Here is an 18,180-nt window from a genome sequence, read left to right as displayed (position 1 = left end):
AGGACTGCCTCAGGGGGCACGCAACAAACAGGAACCTCACCCTCTCCCCACCGTCCATCCAGTGACTCCCCAGACCCTGTCCACACCACCATCTGGGCCTGCTCTGGACCCTTTGCACCCCCAGACCCACAGGTTCCAGGCTTGCTCCGAGGGTCCTTGGGGAGACCAAGTCATATCCAGGGCGAGCCTGGTGGCCCAGGAACCTCTCGGGAATGCACCCCAGGCCAGTGCACCCCAGGCCAGTGTCTCACCCTTCCTGAGCTCCCAAACTGTGCTCCCTGTGTGTTGCATCTGGTCACTCAAGGGGTCCAGGGGAGTCCTGCCCCGCTGGCCACTTCACTCAAACATGGATTCTCTGGGGTTGAACTGGACAGAACCTCGGAGGCCAAGTGAGTGTTTACGGTCTCTCTGCGGTCAGAAGGAGGCTTGCAAGCTATCCACAGATGAGGTGCGCTCTCCCACCCCCTCTGCCCACATACCCCAGATGGAGCTGGGATCAGCCCACACCCACGCATTCAGGGGCGTGACAGGGCAGAGGGTTGGGGGTCTCCAGGCAGGTCCTAAACGTGTGTGGCAGGAACTTGGAAGGGATGCAGTCTCTGCCCACAGCACCAGCCGGGCAGCACGTGATGTGGAGCCTGCCAAGAAGGCCTGGACCAGCTCCCAGCCACCCAGGAGCCCACCAGGAGCACCTGCAGGCTCTGGACAAGAGGAGGACAAGGGTCTAATGGATGGCCCAGCCTGGCAGGTGCCAGGTGGGCCTGTGCAGGACCCGAGGCTCTGCGGAGGTAGCTCTAACCCTAACTCTCCTGCTCCCCTAGGCAGAGGCACCCCGAGGGAGGAAGGTACTTTGAGACAGGTCCTTGCTCCTGGGGTGCTGTCTGGGCTGCAGTGGGGGGAGTGGGGGGAATCCCTCCCATCCCTCTCACGGCTCGGTCAAGGTCATCTCCCACCCTGTCCCCTGACCCCCTGCTACGCTAGTGGGTGTGGAGCACGTGACTGCGGGCCCAGACCCCTTAGCCGGACCCCTGCAGCCCCTGCCCACACCCTTCCTCTAGCCGGGCCCAGGATCAACTGGAACTGACCCCAGGCCAGTGGGCGAGGTCCCTCCATCCATAGAGAGCTGCCGCCACAGAGTACCAGCCCACACACGCTGACCAGCTGTCACTCAGCTCCAGGCCGCGCCCCGTCCACCTCAAGGTTCCTGCCCCGGTTCCAACCACTCTTGGCCAGCCCGCACTTGTGCTGTCAATCAGCGCTCGGCCCCGCCCCCGGGTGCACTTGCGCTGTCAATCAGCGCTCGGCCCCGCCCCGCACACTTGGCGCTGTCACTCAGCCCGACCGCGCGAGTCTGGGTCCAGCTCGAGGTGGACTCTTCGCCGCTGCTCCGCAACCGACCCCATGGACACTGCGCTCCTGCTGGCTCTCGGGTTGCTGGCCCAGGTAAGGCATGGGTGATCGGGGAGCACTGCCGGCCGCAGCCCTTGGGACAGCATCTAAAGTGAGTCCTGCGGGCTGCCCCCAGAGCCCCCGACCTGGCCTTTGGGGGCTGTGGGCTGGGCACCGTGTGCGCACCGTGTGTGGGGCTCCCTTGTCCAGGGCAGGCCTGAGAGAGACCAGTCTCCTGTCTGCAAGTGAACATGAGGGAGGACTGGGGGCCAGGCCAAGATCCCCTGCAGAGCCTCCCTTGGGGGAGCCTGGGCCTGTCTCAGTGGGGTCCCCTGCAGTTCCTGGCCTGGGTCAGAGTCCCCACTTCAGGCCCCTAGCCAACAGGGGCAGCTGTGGGCTCCGCCCTCCAGGAACTGGCCTTCTATCCTTGGGGATGTCCGGGCTGCTCCATTCCCACCCCCAGGACTGCTGGCCACTGTGGCCTTGGAGCTGGGAATGGAGACCGGGTCTCACTCGCCAGCCCCTGCAGCCCCAGGCTGCACCCGGGGCCCCGGGCCAGCAGCAGCAGGTCTGTCGGTGGTCCTGGGTAACTCCCAACCTGGAATGTTTGGGGTCAGCACTGCTGAGGGTCATTATCCGTGGTGGCCAGAGGGTGGTCAGGCCCCACTGGACACAGGGATGGCAGCTGGCTCCCTCACACACCTACTGCGGGGGTCTCCTGAGTCCCTTCCGCTACCTGCTGGCCTCCTGGCTCACCAGCTCTGGTTTCAGCCCCTGGCCACTGTCCAGACCTTAGCCAGGCTGCCCCTTGAGCCAGTCAGATCCTCACTCTAGCCTCTCCCCCCGGGCTCTTAGCACCGCTGCTGCCCGTGGAGACAGTGGCCAGCATGGCCTGTGCCCCGAGCCAGGCCAGCGTTCCTCTTTAATGATTCTTCCTCTTCCTCAGAGGCCCAGACTTCCCACCCCACATGGTCACTACATACTCTGTCCCTGCCAAACCCCAGGCAGGTGGCCACAGCCCATGGGGTGGCTCTGTGGCCTTGGAAGAAGTGGACAGCCCTCGAGTCCTGGTCCCAGTGGAGTCCGAGTCCCCCATAGGCCCTGGGTCAGGTCCTTAGAACCAGCTCCATGAGCTCCTACCCTACCCCTGGTCCCTGGTCCCCTGCCCAGCACCAGGCATGGTGGGCTAGAGCTGGCCAGGAGAGCCACGTGGAGTATGAAGGAAGGACTGGGCTTCCCAGTGAGACTTCAGGCAGTAGCCATGTCCGTTGTCATGTTGGGGGGATGGGAGGAAGCAGCTGCCTTTGCCTCCCCTCCTGTCCCCCTTCTGGAGAGGGCACAGTCCCAGGGTAGACGCCTGGCCAGGCTGACAGCTGGGCCCATCCCTGGCCCTCCAGGAATGGGAGGACCCAGATTCCAGCAGGAGGAGGAGGTGGGCAAGGGCTTCTCATTTCACCCCCAGCAGGCAGCCCAGGTCTCCTTCCAGGCCCACCTTGCCCGGTCACTCACAGCACAGGGGGTGAGGGGTGCAGACACTCCTCCCTGTCTACCTGGCCAGCCGGGCCCTTCATGGACAGCTCTGCCACTGGTCCCTTATACTCCGCCAGGGAGCCCATCACTTGCTCGCTGTGCCCGGACGTCACTTGGGCCTCCTAGTGTTGACCCCTTGCTCTGTGCCCAAGACCAGACAAGGGTGGCCGTGCCAGGAACAGTGAGCTGGCCAGGCCGTGTGGTTCTGCATGGGACACCGGGGGGGCCTCAGCTCCCCTCAGCAACTCCCAGGCCCTCCCTGCGGCCCCCATGTCATCTGGGCAGCTGGGCAGAGGACAAAGAGCAGAGGGCAGAGAGAAGCCACCATCCATAGCCTCAGATGTGGACCCGAGGCCCTGCCCAGCTTCTGTGGCTTCCCTGACCTGAGGCTTGGGCTGTGGCCAGGTCAGGCACTCAGGTCTCCTGGGCTTTGCCCAACTGTGCCCCAGAAGAATGACCTGGGTGGCCCTGTCTGACTGTGGCCAGCTGGACAGCCCCCTTACTATGAGGGTTCACAGGGCCCGAGGTGCCCCCTCTGTGCTGGCTCAGCCTAGCCAAGGGCTCGGACACCACATGCCCAGCAACAGCCCAGGCCCCTCACTGGCAGGGACAGTGAGGACTCAAGGCTACCTGGCTCCAGGACAGCCCCTGAGCTGCAGAGGCCATGAGCTCGGTGCCCCTGTGGGTAGCAGGTGCGTCCCTGGCAGGTAGGTACCGTGGCTTGGAAGAGGCCAGCTCCCAGGCCAGCTCTGCCATCTGTCCATGGATGGCTTCCCGGGAGGGGGGTGGAATGAAGGACCCTTCTGCCTCATCTGCCTGCCCCCACCTGCTGCCCGGACTCTCAGCCCATAGAGGTCTCAGTCATGCCCCCACAGGTGGGCAGGGGAGCCCTCCAGGCTGGCCCTGGAGTGGACAATGGCCAGCAGAGGCCGTGGGAACCATGCCCACTGGGGACATTGCCAAGTACAGTGCCAAATGCAGCCGTCCTGTGGGCCACCTCCCACCTCGCCCTGTCCTCGGCCTCTCCCACTCACTGGGCGTTGCTGCCCCTCTCATGCAGTACCCCTCAGAGGTTGCCAGGCACAGGGGCCCTTACTGGCAGTTGATCCCCACTTTAGGGGCTGGGGTGTAGTCTCCGGAGGTGAGGCGCAGGACACAGCACCAGGTGAACAGTCCATGAGCTCCCCCAGCTCTCCCCTACCTGCCCCAAGGAAGGGGACACCCTCCTGACCCCAGTGTCCCTGAGAGTAGCCTACCAGCTGGGGCACAGGTGACAGATGGCCCCAGAGACGGAGGAGGACTCAGACTCCGGCCACGCCTCCCCAGCAGGTGGTCCATGCTGCCCACCCCAGCCATGCATATGGCCGAGGCTGGGAAGCAGGCAGCCAGACCCCCAGGCTCAGCCACCCTCACTGAAGCCAGGCCTGGTGAGGGCCGTTGAGTGCCTGGACATGTGGAAGGGAGCCTAGGGTGTGGAGGGTGGCCGCACTGGACCGGCCAAGGAGCCCGGGGAGTTGCAGCCTGGTGCTGTCCAGGGGGCAGTGAGGGGACTGCCCCTGGTGCTCCAGCCTTGGCCTCACAGTTTTTCTGGTCATGCTGAAAGAATCCTGTGCCAGGTGGGGTGGGGGTGGAGTTTGGGCACCAGAGCTCCTGGGAGCAGCGCTGGTTGCCTAGGGCTTGGGTGGTCCCAGGCACAGGTGCATACTGAAAGCCAACTGGTCTCAGCTTAGCCTCCCTGTAAACAGAGTGGGCAGTGGGTGGGCGGTCATCCAGGCAAGAGGCTAGAGCCAGGGTCAGTCTAGGAGCTGCTTACATCGGCAACATGTGTCATCTTTTTAAAGATTTATTTGAAAGGTAGTTGGGGACAGGGGAGAGAGATCTATCTTACATCTGTTGGTCACTTCTCAAATGGCCACAATGGTCCAGGCTAAAGCCAGGAGCTTCTTCCGGGTCTCCCACATGGGTGCAGGCTCCCAGGCCCTGGGCCGTCCTCTGCTGCTTTCCCAGGCCACAAGCACGGAGCTGGATGGGAAGGGGAGCAGCTGGGGCTTGGACAGCCACCTGCAATGTGAATGTCCGGCGTCGCTGGCCACACCAAGACCTCTGGAAGCTGGGGTGTGTTTCTAGGGGTGGAGCATCTGGGCCTTGGGCGGTGCTCTGAAGGGCCATCCTGGGTCAGGATCCCCCAGGTCTTGGCCCTGCTCCCGGCTGTTTCTGATAGGAGCCAAGGTTTCCCTCTGTTCCACCTTGGGCCAGGAACATCTTCCAGCACGGCCTCCCCACTGAGGGATCTACCTCTGCAGCAGGGCCACTCTGCCCATCCACATCTGGGGCAGGAATTGTGGTTCCAATGACCAGCGCTTGTTGAGGTGGGCGCCCCAGCCCCACACTCCTGGGGGAGAGAAGCTGCTCTGTACCCCTTCAGCTTGCGGATGTGGCTGCCGAGGGGAGACCCACAGACTTCCCGAGCATGGGTTGGGCCAGTGGCTGTCAGGAACAGCTGCCTCTGTACATGCCCAGCACCAGCCTGCTTACCTCACTGTTGGGTCCAGGTCTTGCAGATGGAGACATGGCCTGTAATGAGTCTCTGACTGGGGTCCTGTGCTGTGTACTAGGGGTCCTGTGCTGTGTAATGGGGCCCTGTGCTGTGTAATGGGGCCCTGTGCTGTGACTGGGGGCCCTGTGCTGTGACTGGGGGCCCTGTGCTGTGACTGGGGGTCCTATGCTGTGTACTGGAGGTCCTGTGCTGTGACTGGGGGTCCTGTGCTGTGTACTGGGGGTCCTGTGCTGTGTAATGGGGCCCTGTGCTGTGACTGGGGGCCCTGTGCTGTGTAATGGGGCCCTGTGCTGTGACTGGGGGCCCTGTGCTGTGTAATGGGGGCCCTGTGCTGTGACTGGGGGTCCTGTGCTGTGTAATGGGGGTCCTATGCTGTGTACTGGAGGTCCTGTGCTGTGACTGGGGGTCCTGTGCTGTGTACTGGGGGTCCTGTGCTGTGTAATGGGGGTCCTGTGCTGTGTACTGGGGGTCCTGTGCTGTGTAATGGGGTCCTGTGCTGTGTAATGGGGTCCTGTGCTGTGTACTGGGGGTCCTGTGCTGTGTACTGGGGGTCCTGTGCTGTGTAATGGGGGTCCTGTGCTGTGTACTGGGGGTCCTGTGCTGTGTAATGGGGGTCCTGTGCTGTGTAATGGGGGTCCTGTGCTGTGTAATGGGGTCCTGTGCTGTGTACTGGGGGTCCTTGCTGTGACTGGGGACCCTGTGCTGTGGAATGGGTATCCTATGCTGTGTCATGGGGGCCCTGTGCCGTGTTTGGGGTCCTGTGCTGTGACTGTGGGCCTTGTGTGAATGGCTATCTCTCTTGCAGGGCCTTGGCCCGTCCTGGTGTGCCCCTGAATTGTGGCGACTCAGTACCCTGTACCCCTGGCACCAGCCCCATTCTGTGAACCGTGTGCGGCGAGCCTGGGTCATTCCCCCAATCAGCGTGTCTGAGAACCACAAGCGGCTCCCATACCCATTGGTGCAGGTGAGGAATGATGGGGAGCAACGAGGGGCCGGGGAGATAGCTGCGTGTTCCCCTCATTGCTCCTCAGGTCTCAGCGCTGAGGAAGCCCCCTACCGTGGCCTCCCTTGCCACATCTTGGGGTTTCTCACCTGGGCTGCGGTTCAGAACCTCAGGCAGCCCCCTTGGGGACAGGCCCCCCACAGGCTGAGGACTCTGGGTCCCTAGGCCAGCAATGGCCAGGCTGTGACCCCAGAGGCCAGGGGTCTGAGCTGGGGACCCCAGTGTCTCTTGTGGTTCCCCCCAGATCAAGTCAGACAAGCAGCCACTGGGCAGTGTCCTGTACAGCATCCAGGGCCCCGGCGTGGATGAAGAACCACGGGGCGTGTTCTCTATTGACAAGTTCACTGGCAAAGTCTTCCTCAATGCCATGCTGGACCGTGAGCAGACTGACCGCTTCCGGGTGGGCAGGGTCTGGGTTACCTGAGTGGGGGTGGGAGCTTGGGGTCGAGTGTCAGGGCCAGTGGAGGCAGCGAGGCTGGGGGTGAGGGGAGGAAGGCGGGTCAGCAGCCACCTTAAGCCTGCCAGGCTAACACCTACAACCGAGCTTCCAGGAGGCCCAGGCAGGAGAGGACATGGGTCACCCCGGCTCCACCCAGCCTGACAGCACCAGCCGTTCCCCTCCAGCTCAAAGCCTTCGCGCTGGACCTGGGCGGGTCCACCTTGGAGGACCCCACAGACCTGGAGATCGTGGTGGTGGACCAGAACGACAACCGGCCAGCCTTCTTGCAGGACATGTTCGTGGGCCGGGTGTTGGAGGGCGCCGCCCCAGGTGAGGCTGCAGGTGCTCGCCAGAGGAGAGGCTGGGTACCCCCACAGTGAGCACAGGGCAGTCCCCCCAGGCGGTGCAGGGGGCCGCCATGGCAGTCCCACTCCCCACTCCCATGGGTGTAGCTCTTTAAGCCACTGCCCCGACTGTGTAATTTTGTCTTGCTTTTAGCATAAAACAGCCACATTTTCGCTTTAATTTTCTTGTAAGATTTATTTATTTATTTATTTGAAAATCAGAGTTACAGAAAGAAGGAGAAAGATCTGTCCACTGGTTCACTCCCCAAGTGGCCACAATGGCCAGAGCTGAGCTGATCTAAAACCAGGAGCCAGGAGCTTCTTTCAGGTCTCCCACATGGGTGCAGGGTCCCAAGGCTTTGGGCCATCCTCGACTGCTTTCCCAGGCCACAAGTAGGGAACTGGAAGGGAAGTGGAGTAGCTGGGATACAAACCTACCAACCAGTGTCCATATGAGATCCCAGCACATGCAAGGCAAGGACTTTAGTCATTAGGCTACTGTGACAGGACCACTTTAATTTTAGAACGAGGCAGAATTCCAGCCCAGGCTGCCTGCTCCCACCCTGGCGCCTCAGTCTGTCTCAGTGACATACTCTGTCCTCACACGGGTCCCAGTCCCCTGCAGTCAGCCATGGTAGGCCACCGCGTGAGTTCCCTCTGCACCTCATGGGCTCCCAAGGCCTTGAGGAGTCTAACGCCACACTCTCCTAGTCGTGTCTGGGTCTGGGGGGTTTACTTGTCCACCGGGCACAGGTGTGCACTAGACCCTCACGGGCACCCCTGAGATGGCTGACAGGTGTCATGCAAGAAGCGCCAACGACCCACGTGTAATGTGACGTGTGCGTGCCATCTCTGTGCTCCTCTCCCCGCCCTTCCAGGCACCTCCGTGACCAGGGCCGAGGCCACCGACGCCGACGACCCCGAGACCGACAATGCGGCGCTGCGCTTCTCCATTGTGCAACAGGGCAGCCCTGAGGTGTTCAGCATTGATGAGCTCACTGGGGAAATCCGCACAGTGCAAGTGGGGCTGGACCGTGAGGTGAGTGCACGGGGTGGGGTGCAAGGGGGGCTGGACCGTGAGGTGAGTGGGCAGGGTGGGGTGCAAGGTGGGCTGGACCCTGAGGTGAGTGGGCAGGGTGGGGTGCAAGGGGGGCTGGACCGTGAGGTGAGTGGGCAGGGTGGGGTGCAAGGGGGGCTGGACCTGAGGTGAGTGGGCAAGGTGGGGTGCAAGGGGGCTGGACCGTGAGGTGAGGCTTGCCAGGGCCCATTTGTGTGTAGGGCCAGGCTTGTCGCAGCCCACGCCTGGCCTCCCACTCCACACCCTGGGTAGGACTGGCAAAGGCAGCCAGTGCCAGTGTCTGCTGCAGGGGGCGCTCCTGAGCGCCACCTCTCCTGGCGTCTGGCAGCTCCCCTGACCGTGCCTGCCCTGACCCCCAGGAGGTGGCCGTGTACAACCTGACCCTGCAGGTAGCAGACATGTCTGGGGATGGCCTCACCGCCACTGCCTCGGCCATCATCTCACTGGATGATGTGAACGACAATGCGCCGGAGTTCACCAAGGAGGAGGTTCCCACCCCATCCTTCCTGGGGCTGCTGGCAAAGGGCGGGTTAGGGTGGAAGAGGGAGCAGTGTGTGGGGTGTAACCGGAATTGGGGTCCTGTGGTTGGGAGCCTCTGTTGGAGCAGCAGGGCGGAGGGGGCCCCTGCCCCAGGGGTGACCACGGCTTGGCTCCCTCAGTTCTTCATGGAAGCCACAGAAGCAGTCACGGGTGTGGATGTGGGGCGGCTGCAGGTGGAAGACAGGGACCTGCCGGGGTCCCCCAACTGGGCGGCCAGGTTCACCATCCTGGGAGGTGACCCTGATGGGCAGTTTGCCATCCGCACGGACCCCAGGACCAATGAGGGCGTGCTGTCCCTGGTGAAGGTGAGCCTGGTGTTTGTCTTGTCCTTGGAACCCCGCGCCCCTTCCCTGCAGGGCTGTGCCCCCCGGCATCGTGGGTCCTTGCATGAGTCTTCAGTGGGGAGAGGACACCCCAGTTCCCTCCCCAGGAGGGTCCCAACAGTCAGGGCTGGGTGAGGCCAAAGCCAGGAGCCTGGAGTTCCATCTGGCTGGGTGCAGGTCTGGGTGCAGGGGCCCAGGCACTTGGGCTGTCACCTGCAGCTTCCCAGGCCACTAGCAGGCAGCTGGTGGGAAGAGGAGCAGCTGGGACTTGAACCTGCGCCCTGTGGGATGCCAGCACTTCATGTGGCCCCTAACTCACAGTGCCACACACAGCTCCCACTTCACCGCCTTTTATCACACACACATTTTAGTTCCTCAGGGTTGAAGAGGGAGGAAGCAGGGGCTCATGGGACCCCCCTCAGCCACGACCCTGGCCTCCTCCCCTAGCCCCTGGACTACGAGAGTCGTGAGCGCTACGAGCTCCAAGTGCTGGTGCAGAACCAGGCCCCGCTGCAGGCAGCCGCGCCACGTGCCGTGCGGGGACAGGCCAGGGTCAGCGTGTGGGTGCAAGACGCCAACGAGGCCCCTGTGTTCCCAGAGAACCCCCTGCGGGTCAGCCTGGCCGAGGGTGCCCCCCCAGGCACCCCGGTGGTCACCTTCGCTGCCCGAGACCCCGACACACAGCAGCTGCAGATACTGAGGTCAGCTGCTCCACCCGCACCCCTGGGGCTCCGCGGACCCCAGGAGCAGATTCTAGGGGTGGGGGAGGTCTTCGGCACCACGGGAGCCGGAATGTGCCCGTCATGGTGACCCCTCGGCCGCAGTCCAGCGGTTGGCCTCTGAGCGGCTCCTCCCCTGCTGTCCACCCTTCTCCTGCCGCCCTTGACCCATGGCCTTGACCCCGTGTCCGGGTCTGCCTTCACACGGCAGCAGTCAGCAGGGGGCCTGGCACCCTGGCACACTCCTGTCACGTGCCTGTGCGTGTGGGAGTGTTGCTCATGCGTGCGTCGCCCCCTGCCCAGCTACTCCAAGGACTACGACCCGGAGGACTGGCTGCAGGTGGACCGCGCCACGGGCCAGGTGCAGACCCAGCGCGTGCTCAGCCCGGCCTCCCCGTTCCTCAAAGACGGCTGGTACCGCGCCATCATCCTGGCCCTGGACGACGGTGAGGCGCAGCCCCGCCCGGCCGGGCGCCTCCCCAGGGACAGCGGCCCGAGCCCACCGGCCTCCCTCTCTGCAGCGTCCCCGCCGCGCACGGCCACCGGCACGCTGTCCGTGGAGATCCTGGAGGTGAACGACCACGCCCCCGCGCTGGCGCCGCCGCCCTCGGGCAGCCTGTGCAGCGAGCCGCACCTGGGCCCCGGCCTCCTCCTGGGCGCCACGGACGAGGACCTGCCCCCGCACGGGGCTCCCTTCCACTTCCTGCTGAGCCCCGGCGCGCCCGAGCTGGGCGCCAACTGGAGCCTCAGCCCGGTCAACGGTGCGCACCCGGGCGGGCGGCGGGCCCTGCTGACCACCTGCCGAGCACCCTGCTGACCACCCTCTCCCCGCAGTGAGCCACGCGCGGCTGCGGCCGCGGCAGCCTGTGCCCGAGGGCCTGCACCGTCTGCGCCTGCTGCTCCGGGACTCGGGGCAGCCGCCGCAGCAGCGCGAGCAGCCGCTCAACGTGTCCGTGTGTCGCTGCGGCCCCGACGGCGCCTGCCTGCCCGGGGCGGCCGCGCTGCGCACCGGGGCCGCGGGCGTCGGCCTGGGCGCCCTGCTCGCCGTGCTGGCCAGCGTGGCCGTGCTGCTGCGTGAGTGCCCCTCGGCCCGCCCCCGGGACAGGCCCCGCCCTCGGCCCGCCCCCGGGACAGGCCCCGCCCTCGGCCCGCCCCCGGGACAGGCCCCGCCCTCGGCCCGCCCCCGGGACAGGCCCCGCCCCTCGCAGCAGCCCGCCCCTCCGCCCAGGCCCCGCCCCGCGGCGTCCCAGCCCCGCCCCGCAGCCCAGGCCCCGCCCCATCACGTGCCTCCCCCGCAGTGCTGGTCCTGCTCGGGGCGCGGCGCGCGCGCTGGCGGCCGTCGGTGCGGGACAAGGCCCTGCTGCACCGGCCGCTGGACGACCTCCGCGACAACGTCCTCAACTATGACGAGCAGGGCGGCGGGGAGGAGGACCAGGTGAGGGCGGGGCTTCCGGAGGCCGGGCCTGGGCGGGGCGCGCCGGTCGGCCTCGCGCTGAGCCGGGCTCTGCTCGCCCCGCGCCCCAGGACGCCTACGACATCAACCAGCTGCGGCCCTCGCTGAGCGTCCCCCTCGGGCTGGGGCGGCCGCCGCTCCGCCGCGACGCCGCCCACGGCCACGCGCCCCCACGGCCACGCCGCCTGCAGCCTGCCGGCCCCGCGGACGTGGCCAGCTTCATCAGCGAGGTCGGTGTCCTGGGTGCGTGCGTGCACGGTGCACCACGTGGGCTGGCGGGGGCGCCAGTGGCCAGCCCCGGGCTGCGGAGTGGGGCAGTGATCCCGGGACGGTCATCGGAGGGTCCATTCCCCCACACTGCCCAGGAGCCCCCGGGTGGTCAGCATGCTGCTCGGGGGGCCTGAGGCCTGCCCGACGGCGAGCAGGGCACGTGGGCGGGGACCCGGCCCCCGACCCACCCAGCGACCCGAGCAGAGCCCTGCTGCCTGTCCCCAGGGCCTGGCGGCTGCAGACAACGACCCCGGCGTGCCGCCCTACGACACAGCTCTCATCTACGACTACGAGGGGGCCGGCTCGGCGGCGGGGACACTGAGCTCCATCGTGTCCAGCGGGGGGGACGAGGACCAGGACTACGACTACCTCCAGGACTGGGGCCCGCGCTTTGCCCGGCTGGCGGACTTGTACGGACGCCCCTGAGGCCTGCCCCGGGCACTCCGGTGCCAGACAGTGGCAGGGCGCTGGGCCCACCCACCACGCACCCGAGACCACCCACCCGGGACCCAAAGCTGCCCCAGCCCCCACTTCTGCTTCCTCCTGTTAACCTCTTTGTATGAAAGAAACCTGCCTTGAGTGTGGACTACAGCTTGGCCCCGGGCTGGGCTGGGAGCAGCGAGGGGAGCTGTGGGGGGCCAGAGGGCGGCTCTGGGAAGAGGGGCTGCAGCCCCCACGCCCAGCACAGCTCTCCAGTTCCGTCCCCGGGCAGCAGGGGCCCTGGACGCGGGTGTGGATACTTCTAAGAAGGACTCGCCCTGGCCTGTGTCGGCCTCAGCCCTGCACCGTCCGTGGGCTGTCCAGCGCGAGGCGGGGGCTTCTCCCAGCAGCCCCACCCTCTGGCTCGGCTGCCTGCAGCCCCCCTCACAAAGTGCAGGGGGGCTGGGCCATGGTGGGGAGGGTCTCGGAACAGACCCTCAGCCCCAGCACAGGAAAGCTGTGTGACCTCCAGGACCCCTCACACTGGGCCACAATGAGGACAGCCAGCGGCCAGCCTGTCACACTGACCGCTCAGCAGATGCTCAGCCCTGAAGCCCCCCACCCCAGGAGGCCCCACAGCTCCAGGCTAGTCACAGGCAGATGGCCTGGCCGGGATGCCCTGGGGTGCGCCCTCCTGTGCCGCCCTCTTCCTGAGGGTCAGGGGGTGAGGAGCCAGAAACTTCCTGTCCAGCGACCCCAGGGGTACTCCACAGGCCGGCAGCTGGTGATGCTGGCTGCCAGTGGCCAAACATGGGGTGTAGTGGGGGACACTTGGGCCCTCATGTCCAGCTCCTGCTGGCCGTGAAGCTGGCTGGGGAGAAGGGCAGGGACTACAGGCACAGCCAGCCCAGGATGTGACTGCTCTGCTGCCTGGGGGGAGGCTTCCATTGGGGGGGACTCCAGCAATCCGGGACGGCCCTTGTTGCTGGGGACGGACAGGAACCCCACATGGTAGCTGAAGGGGCTGCTGCCCACGGGAGTCAGACACCGACGGGCAGGGGTCTGTACTTTGGGGGTCCTGGCACTATGTGCCCAAGGATGACTTGGGGTCGCCAAAGCAGCCCCAAGTCCGCTGGGAGTGGGTCTCCTTGGCCCAGAGGCCTCAGCGAGGGACGCCATAAGAAACCCCGACGCCCCACAGGGCCCTTCCGCAGGGGCAGGGTCCCGCGCGGGGCTGCAGGGCTGCGGGGCGACGGAGGCCGAGAAGGGCGGGACGTGAGGGCAGGCCTGGGGTCGCGGGCGCACCTGCGTGACGGGGCCTCGTGCGGCGGTCACCTGCGGGACCGGGGCGGGGCCGGGCGGCTCCAGGTGCGCGTCCGGGACCGGGCGCCGCGGGCCGGTCTGGAAGGTGAGCTCCCGCAACCGTCCTTACGGCGGTGTCCGCGTTCGCGGGGAGCGGGCTGGGTTGCGTCCGGGTGCGGGGTTCCTGCCCGAAGGTCCGAGGGCGGCCCAGGCGTTTGCCGCGGGAGGCGCGGCTGCTGCGTGAAGACCCCGGGGAGCGCCCCGCGCCTTTTGCGCGTCCCGCGGGAGGTTCGGTGGCGCTGGGGCCGCTCCGCGCGCCGTGCTGCGGGGTTCCCTGCGGGCCCCGGGGCTGGGGGTCCCCTCCTCTTCAGGTGGCGGCGGCCTCCGGACGCGGGTTGGGCCGGACCCTCGGCTTCCCCACCCGGTCCGCCCCGCTTGCGCCCTGCGTTCAGAGCCCACGCGCGGCCCGAGCCCTCCGGGGCGTCGGGGACCGAGTCCGAGCTCCTGCCCCGCGACCCGTGCGTCCACGCGCGCCCGCGGCTCCGGGGCCTCCTCGCCCTGCAGCTGAGGCGCATTGGGGGCGGCCGCGAGCTCAGCCCCTGCCCACCTGGTCCCTGAGGCCCCGGCCGGGCTCACCCTGAGGCCCCTCGCAGACCCCCGCCAGGCTCACCCTGAGGCCCCACCGGGCCGGGCTCACCCTGAGGCCCCACCGGGCTGGGCTCACCCTGAGGCCCCCACCGGGCCGGGCTCACCGCGAGGCCCCCGGCTGAGATGGCCGTCGCAGCCTGGGCAGCCACCGTGCTGGGCCCTTGGCACGCTGAAAGCAGGAGCAAGCCAGCTTGGCAGGTGTGTGGCCAGAAACGCACCCATTGCTTCTTGATTTTCCGCTTTGTTGGAGTTGAGCTGCTGTAGTAATTCCTGATGATTCTTGGCAGGCTGTGGGTCTGTGCCAGTCTGGCCCGCTGTCTGTCGCCCTCTTCCTGAAGGTGGCTGTGCTCCAGGCAGCTGGACGCGGGGTGGGGGGCGGCGACTGACGTGGGGTGGGGTGACCCCGGTGACTGACGTGAGGTGACCCCGGTGACTGACGTGAGGTGACCCCGGTGGCTGACGTGAGGTGACCCCGGTGACTGACGTGAGGTGACCCCGGTGGCTGACGTGAGGTGACCCCGGTGACTGACGTGAGGTGACCCCGGTGGCTGACATGAGGTGACCCCGGTGGCTGACACGAGATGGGGGTGACTGACGTGAGGCGGGAGTGACCCCGGTGACTGACGTGAGGTGGGGTGACCCCGGTGACTGACGTGAGGCGGGAGTGACCCCGGTGACTGACGTGAGGTGACCCCAGTGGCTGACACGAGGTGGGGGTGACTGACGTGAGGCGGGAGTGACCCCGGTGACTGACGTGACGTGGGGTGACGCAGCTCAGGCTGCTGCCCGCATGGCTGACCGCGGACGAAGCCTCCACCATCTTAGTCCCCTCTCTCCGGAAGTGTGTGCGCGTCCAGCAGCAAAAAGCGCTCGGGCCGCTGAGGACGCCACCATGTTGGCTGGGCGGCCACAGCGCCGGCGTGGTGGAGGCCACGGCTTGGTCTTCTGCTTGTTCTTGCTTTTTTACTTACTTATCGCTTCTTTTACTTATAAAGATTAGTTTTTTTTGGAAAGGCAGATCGTATTTACAGAGGAGAGCTGGGTCTCCCAAAATGGCCGCGCGGCTGGAGGGCGCAGGAGGGCCTGGCCTTCTTCCGGCCTCTCGGGAGGCGCGTCGGCCCGGGCTGGCCCCTCTGCCCGCGGGCAGCCGGCCTGGCAGCAGCCCCGCCACCGCGCGCCTCGCCTCCGCTGCTTCGGTAAGTGGCCGCCACGCCGGTGCGCCTGGCCGGCTTTGCCGGGCGCTGGGGTGGGCAGCACCGGGGCCGTCGGGGAGCCAGCAGACCCGGGACCCTGGGTGGGGTCGGGCCCACAGCTGTCGGGTGGGAACGGGGGTCCCCAGTGCTCGGGGTCGGGCCCACCGCTGTCGGGTGGGAACGGGGTCCCCAGTGCTCGGGGTCGGGCCCACAGCTGTCGGGTGGGAACGGGGTCCCCAGTGCTCGGGGTCCGGCCCACCGCTGTCGGGTGGGAACGGGGTCCCCAGTGCTCGGGGTCCGGCCCACCGCTGTCGGGTGGGAACGGGGGTCCCCAGTGCTCGGGGTCGGGCCCACCGCTGTCGGGTGGGAACGGGGTCCCCAGTGCTCGGGGTCGGGCCCACCGCTGTCGGGTGGGAACGGGGGTCCCCAGTGCTCGGGGTCCGGCCCACAGCTGTCGGGTGGGAACGGGGTCCCCAGTGCTCGGGGTCGGGCCCACCGCTGTCGGGTGGGAACGGGGTCCCCAGTGCTCGGGGTCGGGCCCACCGCTGTCGGGTGGGAACGGGGTCCCCAGTGCTCGGGGTCCGGCCCACCGCTGTCGGGTGGGAACGGGGGTCCCCAGTGCTCGGGGTCGGGCCCACAGCTGTCGGGTGGGAACGGGGTCCCCAGTGCTCGGGGTCCGGCCCACCGCTGTCGGGTGGGAACGGGGGTCCCCAGTGCTCGGGGTCGGGCCCACAGCTGTCGGGTGGGAACGGGGTCCCCAGTGCTCGGGGTCCGGCCCACCGCTGTCGGGTGGGAACGGGGGTCCCCAGTGCTCGGGGTCGGGCCCACAGCTGTCGGGTGGGAACGGGGTCCCCAGTGCTCGGGGTCGGGCCCACAGCTGTGGGGTGGGAACGGGGTCCCCAGTGCTCGGGGTCGGGCCCACAGCTGTCGGGTGGGAACGGGGGTGTTGGCACCGCGTCACTGAGGGTCCCCATCTCAAGCGGGGCTGTGGCCTGCTCGGCCTGTGGGAACGGGGGTGTTGCTCTCACGTCGCGGAGGGTCTCCGTGTGTGGGAGGCCGCCTTGCTCTGGCTCAGGCGGGCCAGAGGCCTGGCCTGCTTCAGGCCCTGGTCTGCACCCGAGTCCTGCTGGGCCGCGTGTCACAGATAAGCTTCGTGTGTTTGTGGACTCAGCACTAACACCCCTGTCTTGCTCTGTTTAAAAGATGATATGAAGGCCTGGCGCAGTAGCCTGCTGGCCAAAGTCTTCACTTCGCATGCACTGGGATCCCATGTGGGCGCTGGCTCCTGTCCTGGGGACCCTGCTTCCCACCAAGCTCCCTGCCTGTGGCCTGGGAAAGCAGTCGGGGACGACCCAAAGCCTTGGGACCCTGTACATGTGGAAGACCCTGAAGAGCTCCTGGCTCCTGGCTTCGGATTGGCACAGCATCGGCCGTTGCGGTCACTTGGGGAGTGAATCATTGGACGGAAGATCTTTCTCTGTTCTCCTTTCTGTATATCTGACTTTCCAATAAAAATAAATAAAATCTTAAAAAAAAAAAGTGGGGGAGAGAGACAGAGAAGATCTTCCATTAGCAGGGAGGTGATGGGAAGTGCAGCAGCCAGGACACGAACTCGTGCCCATCTGGGATCACATCATGTGCAGGCGAGGACTTTGGGACTAGGCTTCCTCGCCAGGCCATGCCTGTCACATTTTTAAATAATGTCTTTTAAAGATTTATTTGTTTTGATTGCACAGTCAGACATACAGAGAGGAAGATCTTCCGTCCGATGTTTCACTCCCCAAGTGACTGCAACAGGCAGAGCTGAGCTGATCTGAAGCCAGGAGCCAGGAGCTTCTTCTGGGTCTCCCACACGGGTGCAGGGTCCTAAGGCCTTGGGCCGTCCTCCACTGCTTTCCCAGGCCACAGGCAGGGAGCTGGATGGGAAGCAAGGCCACCAGGATTAGAGCCTGTGCCCATATGGGATCCCTGTGTGCTCAAGGCGACAACCTTTGCCACTAGGCCATGGTGCCAGGCCCTAAATCAGTGTATGTACGAGAGAGCTTGGAAAGGGAAATGAGGCAGTGAGTTCTGCTACCCACGTCTGCAGTAGCATGGACGCAGCGCGGCCAGGGGAACACTGTCCACCACCCTCCATGTCTCCTGTGAGCTCAGCAGGGACCCAGCTGTTCAAACTGACTGCTACTTCCTTTGGGCAGAGCCAGGACCAGACCCAGGCACACAGCATGGGACACAGGTCGTGCCCTGGGCTCCACACCTGTGACTTTGATTGGTTTGAAGTCTTTGGGGGGGCCTCTGGGCGAAGCTGCTGCTGGGTGCTGGCCTCTGGGGTGGCTCCACTCCTGTCCAGCTCCTGCTGGTGGACTGGCATCAGTGGAGGATGGCCCACGCGCCTCGGTCCCAGGTCCCTTCCATCTGATGTTGGCTTTGTCTGTGTCTACCTGCTGAGTGGTCCAGTATCACCGCTGGGCAGGGCGTGTCTGCCGTGGGGCTGCCCTGGCCGGTCACCCCCGGCTCCCCTCCACACCCTGCGTGGTCTTTGTCCCTTCAGTCTGGTAGGTGCCAAACAAAAGCTGGAACACAGACAGGGAGACTTCGCTGGGGTGACCCCAGACCTGACTGTCATATTCAGTCTGTCACCCGCATTGCCTCGTCAGTTCCATCTGCAGCCCATTGAACTGTGCAGATCAGTGGGTGCTCCAGCACAGCCCAGCCTGCCGCAGACTGGCCCTTGCACACACCAGCAGCAACTGTAGCCTAGTTGGGACGACCCCCCAAATCCCCGTCAGCTTCAGTTTCTGCGTGTGCCAGCATGTACAGCAGTCTAGTCTGCTTAGTGCTGTACCCCACTTGGGCAGCGGCCCCCCCACTCCAGAGTGCATGTATGCTGACGGGTACTGCCTTGTCCTAGTCTGCCCCCACTCTGGCCCTTGTGCACCCCAGCTCGGCACCGTACTTCTCAGGGAGTACCA

The 18,180-nt window shown here is 65.9% G+C and overlaps 1 protein-coding gene across 3 annotated transcripts; it reads left to right on the top strand.

Moving 5' to 3' along the window:
- The first annotated feature begins 618 nt into the window (after nucleotides 1-618).
- Nucleotides 619-12,079, top strand: CDH15 (cadherin 15). Of its 3 annotated transcripts, XM_058674035.1 has the most exons (14): nucleotides 619-1,443; nucleotides 6,282-6,440; nucleotides 6,724-6,879; nucleotides 7,104-7,248; nucleotides 8,141-8,301; nucleotides 8,700-8,828; nucleotides 9,000-9,185; nucleotides 9,651-9,904; nucleotides 10,226-10,368; nucleotides 10,444-10,683; nucleotides 10,757-10,996; nucleotides 11,221-11,357; nucleotides 11,447-11,605; nucleotides 11,871-12,079. In XM_058674035.1, the coding sequence occupies exons 1-14, from the start codon at nucleotides 1,402-1,404 to the stop codon at nucleotides 12,069-12,071; spliced, it is 2,352 nt and encodes a 783-aa protein (XP_058530018.1). In that variant the 5' UTR covers nucleotides 619-1,401; the 3' UTR covers nucleotides 12,072-12,079. The 3 variants fall into 3 exon arrangements, with proteins under 3 accessions (XP_058530018.1, XP_058530017.1, XP_058530019.1); XM_058674034.1 differs by having other exon boundaries at nucleotides 10,226-10,683; XM_058674036.1 differs by lacking the exon at nucleotides 11,447-11,605 and having other exon boundaries at nucleotides 10,226-10,683.
- Nucleotides 12,080-18,180: the final 6,101 nt, after the last annotated feature.

Source organism: Ochotona princeps, chromosome 16 (assembly GCF_030435755.1).
Source record: "Ochotona princeps isolate mOchPri1 chromosome 16, mOchPri1.hap1, whole genome shotgun sequence".
NCBI lineage: Eukaryota > Metazoa > Chordata > Mammalia > Lagomorpha > Ochotonidae > Ochotona > Ochotona princeps.
Note: the sequence above shows the minus strand (reverse complement) of the source record. Positions and strands in the feature narration are given on the sequence as shown.

What these genes read in the sequence shown, in the direction of transcription:
- CDH15 (XM_058674034.1), top strand. Translation starts at nt 1,402, where the DNA reads ATGGACACTGCGCTCCTGCTGGCTCTCGGGTTGCTGGCCCAG. An exon ending in AAGTGGGGCTGGACCGTGAG is followed by an intron (nt 8,302 to 8,699) that starts GTGAGTGCACGG and finishes CCTGACCCCCAG; the next exon opens with GAGGTGGCCGTGTACAACCT. An exon ending in CAGCAGCTGCAGATACTGAG is followed by an intron (nt 9,905 to 10,225) that starts GTCAGCTGCTCC and finishes CCCCCTGCCCAG; the next exon opens with CTACTCCAAGGACTACGACC.